The 7,987-nt window shown below is 47.0% G+C and overlaps 1 protein-coding gene across 1 annotated transcript; it reads left to right on the top strand.

Annotated features, from left to right (window-relative positions):
• Positions 1 to 109: 109 nt before the first annotated feature.
• Positions 110 to 7,715, top strand: pop1 (POP1 homolog, ribonuclease P/MRP subunit). Its single transcript, XM_016559014.1, has 16 exons — positions 110 to 168; positions 720 to 945; positions 1,867 to 1,942; positions 2,036 to 2,140; positions 2,600 to 2,775; positions 3,154 to 3,483; positions 3,515 to 3,637; positions 3,791 to 4,005; positions 4,272 to 4,359; positions 4,444 to 4,522; positions 4,605 to 4,724; positions 4,975 to 5,090; positions 5,369 to 5,557; positions 6,445 to 6,599; positions 6,694 to 6,849; positions 6,961 to 7,715. Exons 3-16 carry the CDS (start codon positions 1,867 to 1,869, stop codon positions 7,514 to 7,516), a joined length of 2,484 nt encoding a protein of 827 aa, XP_016414500.1. The 5' UTR covers positions 110 to 168; positions 720 to 945; the 3' UTR covers positions 7,517 to 7,715.
• Positions 7,716 to 7,987: the final 272 nt, after the last annotated feature.

Raw genomic sequence — 7,987 nt, 5'->3', positions numbered from 1 at the left:
CTCTCTCTCTCTCTCTCACACACACACACACACACACTCTCTCTCTCTCTCTCTCACACACACACACACACTCTCTCTCTCTCTCACACACACACACACACACACTCTCTCTCTCTCTCATCCGTCATGCATGAGTTTGGATTTTAGGGGAATCTGCAGCATCTGGAGGTAACGCCTGAATTATAATGCTGACAAATCCTAAACACAGTAAAGAATTAATATACTAGGTACATATAGAGACACATGCCTGAGCTATTACAGACATTCTGTTTCTAGGTGAAACACTAAACATTTACTCTTCTGCTCATTAAACTTTAACTAGAAGGAAAAATGCTCAGATAATGCGATCACATGGAGACGCGTGCATATAGTTTATGGATTGCTGATAAAAAAGCTGATAGTTAAAATTATAGTTATTATAATAGCCTCTTGATTATTAAGAATGACTGTCTTAATTTAAAGACAAACATTGTTATGAGATGCTGATGCTGGAGGTTTTCATAATGTGGTCAGATGCATTTCATTTCATGTCCAGCGAAGATTTCGAAGAAACTGCTGTAAAATTCTTCAATACCTTCATTTCATATTAAGTATGTATTTTTACTACACGTGTTTTATGTCTTTCATTTTACATGACGTATATGATTTCATCAATCCATTGGTGATTAGTTAACGCGTCTTTGAGCTGAATGAACTACATTTCCCATCATCCTCTAAAGCGGAAATCAGCGCAGAGTGCGCACGTGTGCAGCAGCGGACAGGAAACTTCCGCACAAACTGTTGAAAGCAAATTAAACCGACCAGGTTCATTTAACCGAGTAACTGAGGTTGGAGGCGCGTGTTTTATCGCTGAATCGATCAGGAAACGGAGTGAACTGAAGATCTCTGCTGAAATAATCACTGGCACACACCAACAAACAAAACAGAAAACTGCGACGATTTAAGGTAAAACAGTTTAATTTCACGTCCGGTTCCTCATGTCATCTGTGGTCAGGTTAATGGATGGTAAATTACTGGTTTACCTTTGTTTACCTTTGTGAATGAAGTCTGATTTTACTCCATTCGTGTTGTGTGAAGATTGTGACGACAGCACTCTTTATACTGACGCTAATTTAAACCAAACCTTTATCCAGTGTGACTTTAAAACAAGAAACAATAAAATAATATTCAGCTGTATTTGCATGACACAATGCAAAGTCTGCAATATACTATACTAACATACAGTACACTAGCAAACTGTACACTAACATACATTACACTAGCGTGCAGTACACTAACGTGCAATACAGTACACTAGCAAACTGTACACTAACATACAGTACACTAGCGTGCAGTACACTAACGTGCAGTACACTAACATACAGTACACTAGCGTGCAGTACACTAACATACAGTACACTAGCAAACTGTACACTAACATACAGTACACTAGCAAACTGTACACTAACATACAGTAAACTAGCTAACTGTACACTAACATACAGTAAACTAGCAAAAAGATATCAACATTTTACAGTACACTAGCGTGCAGTACACTAACATACAGTACACTAGCAAACTGTACACTAACATACAGTACACTAGCAAACTGTACACTAACATACAGTAAACTAGCTAACTGTACACTAACATACACGCTGGAGAGGAAAAGATATCAACATTTCACCTTTTGAATGGTTTTGTGTGTGAGAGTGTCTGTGTGTGTGTGTCTCTGTGTGTGTGTCTGCGTGAGTGTGTGTGTGTGTGTGTGCGTGCGTGTGTGTGTCTCTGTGTGTGTGTGTGTGTGTGCGTGTGTGTAATCATTTCTCTATGCTATGGCCTGTAATGTACATACGGTGGAGTCACTGCAGTGAAACTGTGTTTCAGATGACTGGAGCAAAAGACAGAATGAGAGAAAAAAAGATGAAGAATCAGCCAAGAAACGTCATTTACACGAGCTCAGGTGACCAGTGCTGATAAAGGCTTCATTCAGCACATATCGATGTATTTGATCACATATCGTTTGTATTATTGATTGAATGCTCATCGTCTACAGGTCGCGGTACCGGGAGAGGTCAGGGGTCACAGGCATGCGGCTGGGTCAGAGGTCATCAGCATGGGGGTCACAGTTACAGTCAAGATCTGCCCAAATACATCACAGGTTAACATTCATAACTAAAGAATAGTTCAATAAAAATTTAAAACTTCTGCTATTAGGTGTTTAGCAGTGACCAGAGGTTGTCAAGCTCCACAAAATGACAAAAAAAAAAGCATAAAAGTACTTCTTATGACTTGTGCGTGATGTTTAAAGCAGGATCAGTTTTGAGACACGCCTGAAGCAGAATGTTGTTTGCATAATTGATGTCAAGCTAATTATGACACACATATTTGACTGCACTCAGACGTTAATGTGATCTGAAAGTGGCGAAACAACTCCGTCTGTTCCTGTTCACTTTAGATCTGCGTGAATCTGTTAAGTTCTGTGTAAGAAAGTCATGCAGCGGCAAATACAAGAACTGATGAAATGTGTTCCATAAATGAATATAGTGTATACTGGAATACATTTTTGTGAACTAACTGTTAATGAAGCGAAGTCTTAGATGTTCCTTCCTCTCTGCAGCCTCGTCCTTCGCTAAAGCGCGCGCCGCTGAAGTGAACGCTATGCTGAAGGCCGTCAGTAAACCTGCAGGCAGCTGCCACATCTTCACCGCTCTGCCGAAGCACATGCGCAGACGAGCCCTGAGCCACAGCACCAAGAGACTGCCGAGCCGTCTGCGCGAGGGAGCTCAGAGACTGGTACTGAGAAACCCACAAAACACCCGTCTCACAGCAGTCCCGCACAGTCTGACTGCTCGTATGCAGGGTTGTCAAAAGTACCAAATCGGTTCTGAACTTTCACGAATGTGACGATACCAGCATTTCCCGCTAGCATTTTGAGCGGATTCTTAAACAACTCTGATTGGCCGTTGTGCTCACACACTCATCAGATATGTCTGTGATTGGCTACAATGATCATCTCTTCAGAAACATGTTGTAAATGCACATCCTTCATGCTCTTCGGCGAGCGCTTGCACAGATACACACGGTCTGGTACTTTTGACAACCCTAGTCAAATACTCATTAACATGCGTCTCTTTCTTCGACCTCGTTCACAGCGTGTGTTTGTGTGTCCAGGCCGAGCGAAGTCAGCGTGCACCAGAGAAAGAGAAGAAGCAGGAGCCCAGAAGCAGGAGTCGTCGAGCGCGCCGCAGACACGGGAACCTGCTGCTGGAGTTCAATCGCAGACAGAGGAAGAACAAATGGCTGGAGACGCATATCTGGCACGCCAAGCGCTTCCACATGCTGAAGACGTGGAGCTACTGTCTGCCGCTCAAACCCACGGCGAAGAGCTTCAGAGCCAGCTACAGAGCCATGAACACACACGCCCTGCTGCAGGTGACGCTCGCATACATGTGCTTCATGTTTGTCATTTTCTCAGAGAAGAGCGTTACATACTTACACCTCGTGATTTCGTGCTCGTCAGGACAGCGTCCATCTGTACAAAGCAGATCAGTTTCCTGAAGGCTCTCTGGGTCCTGCTGACTTCCTGTGGAGGCCCCGGGTCCCTGACGCCTCAGACAGACAGCTGTGGATCTGGATCCATCCGGCCCTTAAACAGGTCAAACACTGAGGCCAGAAACAGACTCGGATGCAAATGCTTGAACAACATGTTACAAGCGTGTGGTTTCTCATGTGACACTGGATGTTGTTTGGCGCTTGTTTTGTGTGGTAATGAAATGTGTTATATGGATAATTGTCTTCTGTGTGTCAGGACGTGCTGTCGGAGCTGCAGCTGGTGTGTCAGTGTTTCGAGGCCGTGTCCGTCTCGGAGGAGTCTCGTCCCGCTGTGGAGCTGCCTGCAGGGAGGAAGAGGAAGAGAGACGAAGCTGACGCTGAGCAACCCTCCAAAAGGCTGTTGGGTGATGGGACGCGGCCTGCAGGAGCCCCTGTGCGCTGGCAGTCCCCTGACACAGCCATCACCATCAGGTGCCGTAAACACATGCTGACCTCTGACTGATGATGTCACGTGACGCTTTGTGATGATCAGTGATCAGAAACGTGTCAGTGCACGTCCTAATCATTTGTCCTCTGAAGCAGCTGCACTGGCCGCTTTGATCCTGTAGGTGTTCTGATGTCTCTGGTGTCACAGAATCAGCTCTAGATGCTCCAGTGATCTGATGTTACTGTAAAGCACGTGTCGACTCGGGTTAGTTATAGCTGTGAAATGTGATCATTCCTGATGTCCTGTTTAGTGACCTGACCATGGAGATCGTGCGCTATCGTCTGATTGGTCCGCTGGCTCACGTGGTGCTCACAGACACACTCCAGCCAGCCAGTGAGGTGAGAGACTGCTGATGACATCACACTCACGCTGATGTGTCCGTCAGTCACTGACGCGCTGATGAGTGACTCTCGTTACTGTAGGAGCCGAGAAGTCGCAGTACAGACGAGGCCGGTGTGAGCGTCCATCAGCAGCAGACAGACATATTCCACCTGCTGAGAGGTGAACGAAGACTGACGTCACATGACAGCCAGCGCTGCTTTACATGGAGACCAAGATCTCAGCGTGTGTGTGTGTTTTACAGGAGTGTGTTCGACAGCAGAGCTCCCAGCAGGCTGTGTGTTGGGACTGACTGTAGATGATCCCAGACTCACTTTACCTCAGAAACGTGGTAAATCTGTACCTGACCTACAGCAGAGCGCAGGTACACATGAATCCGCTGCGTCACGCAGTGAGACGGGTGCAGGAGTGTGTGTGTGTGTGTGTTTGACCCTGAGCTCAGGGAGCCGCTGCGTCTCCATGCAGATGAACCAGGTTCGAATCCTGGCAGGGCCTGAGACTCTGTCTCTTCTCACACACACAGCACTGTCTCACTGCACCAGAGTCAATCACACTTCAGGAATGTTTTCGCTGTGATTCTTCTCAAACTCAGAGAGTGTGTGTGTGTGTGTTAGAGGACAGTGGTGTGAGAGATCTGACTCTCAAAGGAGTTGCGGCTCACTGCAGTCAGAGTGCATTGTGGGACGCGTCTGCTCGAGACTGTGTGACGCACAACCGACTGTCTGAGCAGGTAAACACACACGAGGCTCTACAGGCTGTAATAAACGGATCATATGGAACATGCTTTTGCTCTGTTTATAATGTCGTAATTCATTGGGTCTAGAGTCTCTGACTGCCTCTTTAAGATATCTTTGTGAACATCTCTTCATATTGGTGTTGATGTCCATAGATCTACAAACATCACAGTCCTCATGACTGGAGCTCCTGATCGTGGCTGTTTGGAGGAGATCTTTTAAATGACTCTTTCCGATGTATGTAATGATGAAGTCGTGTCTGTCTGTCTGTCAGGAGCTGAACAGGAGGAGGACTGAGCTGCTGGTTCCGGGTTCGAGGCTGTCGGCTGCTCCTCAGGCTGCTGTTCCTCTGCTGCTGGTTCATCAGGGCGGTCGTGTTCGGGGCGAGGAGCGTCTGCATTGGGGCTCTGGCTGGGATCTGCTGCTGCCCAAGGGCTGGGGAATGGCATTCTGGGTCCCTCTGGTATGTACTGACGCCGTCTGTGTTTGGTCCACCTTGTTCATTTTGATCCCAATTTGATTCTTGTCAGAGTTATTTTTGTAAGTGGAATCAAGTGTAAAGTCCCCAGGAACGCTGGATTTTCCATCTCAAGTGGCTCAAAGAAGGATGCCTGACTGTTTTTAGAGAAAAATCCCCTCACTGTAGGGTTGATTATCTCTGATGGGGGGCTGGAAAGGAATATATAACCCTGCTGTAATTATGTTGAGTTTGAAAAATCCAAGAGAAAAGCCTACTTTATTCATCGTTTGAGAAATGAACAGATGTTGTACACGAATGACAAATAATAAGTGTTGAACAGTACTTTACAGTAATTGTTTATGATTGACATACAGTTGTCTAAAGCAGGGGCCTTGGAAATAATCCAAGGGGGACAGAACTTTTAAAATAATTTGTCCCATGACACAAAGACAACCGCTGTGGTTAAAATAACAAAATAAATGGTGGTTTTGTAAAACCAATACATAGAGGTACTTTAAAAAAAGAGGACAGTTAAAAATGGTCCAGCAGCACCACTGGAGCGCTCGAGATGGACTGAGCCGATGGTGGGTTAAGGTTACACACAACAATCTGTGGTCTGTGCTTTCACTGCAGAACAACACTGCCGTTAGTTACTGACACACCGAACAAATCACATCTTCTGTTCAGAGCTTTCCACGCCAGTAACTCGGAAAACAAGCTGCAAAAAGGAAGTCTTGAGCATCTTCACTGGAATCACACGCAGAGCATAAAAGATCCTGTAGTTCTTCAGCAGCATCACTGATAGATCATCGTTTTCAATCAGTATTTCTGCCGCCTCGCGCTCGGTTACTTCACTTTACACATCAGATCAATGTGAATGTGTTTTGTAGGTGTATCGTGGTGTTCGTGTCGGAGGCCTCCACATGAGTGTCAAACACTCCCAGTTTATGGGTCAGCCTCACTTCCCTCACGATTACCCAGACTGCCCTGCAGGAGTGCGCTTCCAATCAGAGCAGGAGGCGGAGCTTCTACAAAAGTTCAAAAGGTGAGGGCTGTGTGGAGAAATCTTGTGTTTTATGCCCTTCAGCGCAACAGTGTCTCAGTCATGATTAAATAGAAAATCACTTCACTGCTTTCAGACGTCCTCCGTCCAAACGCACCAACTACATCAAACATGGCTGCTTGGCGCCGTTCCGTTGCCCCTGGCAACAGCTGACGGAGGAGTGGGAGGAGCTAGTGAATCTGAGCGCAGAGACGACAGGCGGCTGCAGAACCGGACCCTTCACTGTTCTGAGGTCAGTCATACACTACACGACTTGCAGAGTCGATCGATTGCTGTTCGTTTTACTCCGCTGTGTCACATGATCAGCCTCTGTGTGTCACATGATCAGTCTCTGTGTCTGCAGGAGTCTGAAGGCGTTGCGGCGGCTGTCGGCGTGGAGTCGTCCCTCGTCTCGCAGGAGCTCCTCAGCGCTGACCCATGCGACGGCCGCGGCGCTGCAGCAGGAGTGTGGGCCGAGTCTGGTGTGGGTGCGTCTGCGTCTGTTGGGTAAAGGCCAGCCGGCACTGCATGCCATGGTGTGCGTCCCGACGACCTCTGACCTCCAGCTGCTGCTTAAAGATGCACACAGCAGCGGCCCGGAGGAGCCTCGACACAAAGACCACCTCAAACGCCTGCGTCAGAACACAACCGGTCCTGAAGATCCGGCCCGTGCCGTGAGGGGTGTGTGTCCGGCGCCGCTGCCCAGTGTTCTGCCCCACTGCAGCCGGCTGACTCTGGGCTGGGTGACGCAGGGAGACTTCTCTCTGGCTGCAGGCTGTGGCGAGGCGCTGGCCTTCATCAGTGTGTCTGGACTCCTGCACACCATCCTTCAGCAGCCGCAGGAGCAGCGCGGCCTCATTCTGCTGCGAAACCCCTCGTCACTGCAGTACCGCTTCGCTCGCATCAGCATCGACGTGTGAAGCAGAGCCGCACTGTGGTGTGTTCACGGACCGATGCATGTCGCACCGCCAGGACTCCGTACACAGGAGAGCATGTGCTGAAACTTTTTGTTTTTTGAGAGCGAGAAACTCTTTACATCATGTTAAATTTGTGTTGTTTTTTATTTTACTGGAATTTGAGAACGATTAATAATCAGTGCAGATTAAAGCACTTTACCTTCATGAGATCTGATGTTTTGAGAGTTTGTGTGTTTAGTTTCATGTTTCATTAGTTTAGAGTCATGTCATGTTTTTCCTTTAGGTAAAGTATCAAACTCTGTTTCACATTACTCTAGTTTATTAAAAAAATCATAATAACACTTAGACAGTTATGCATTCAAAATGAAACCTTTTCAAAACTCAGTTAGTCGGACCTGCACTCAACCTCTCTCACAAACACACTCTCTCACACACACACACACACACACACACACACACACACACTCACACTCA

The sequence above is a fragment of the Sinocyclocheilus rhinocerous genome, unplaced genomic scaffold (assembly GCF_001515625.1).
Source record: "Sinocyclocheilus rhinocerous isolate Xijiao unplaced genomic scaffold, SAMN03320098_v1.1 scaffold828, whole genome shotgun sequence".
NCBI classification, from domain to species: Eukaryota; Metazoa; Chordata; class Actinopteri; order Cypriniformes; family Cyprinidae; genus Sinocyclocheilus; species Sinocyclocheilus rhinocerous.
The sequence above is the reverse complement of the archived record's forward strand: the minus strand, read 5'-3'. Positions and strand labels throughout refer to the sequence as shown.

What these genes read in the sequence shown, in the direction of transcription:
- pop1 (XM_016559014.1), top strand. Translation starts at nt 1,867, where the DNA reads ATGACTGGAGCAAAAGACAGAATGAGAGAAAAAAAGATGAAGAATCAG. An exon ending in TCTGCCCAAATACATCACAG is followed by an intron (nt 2,141 to 2,599) that starts GTTAACATTCAT and finishes TCCTCTCTGCAG; the next exon opens with CCTCGTCCTTCGCTAAAGCG. An exon ending in GGACCCTTCACTGTTCTGAG is followed by an intron (nt 6,850 to 6,960) that starts GTCAGTCATACA and finishes CTGTGTCTGCAG; the next exon opens with GAGTCTGAAGGCGTTGCGGC.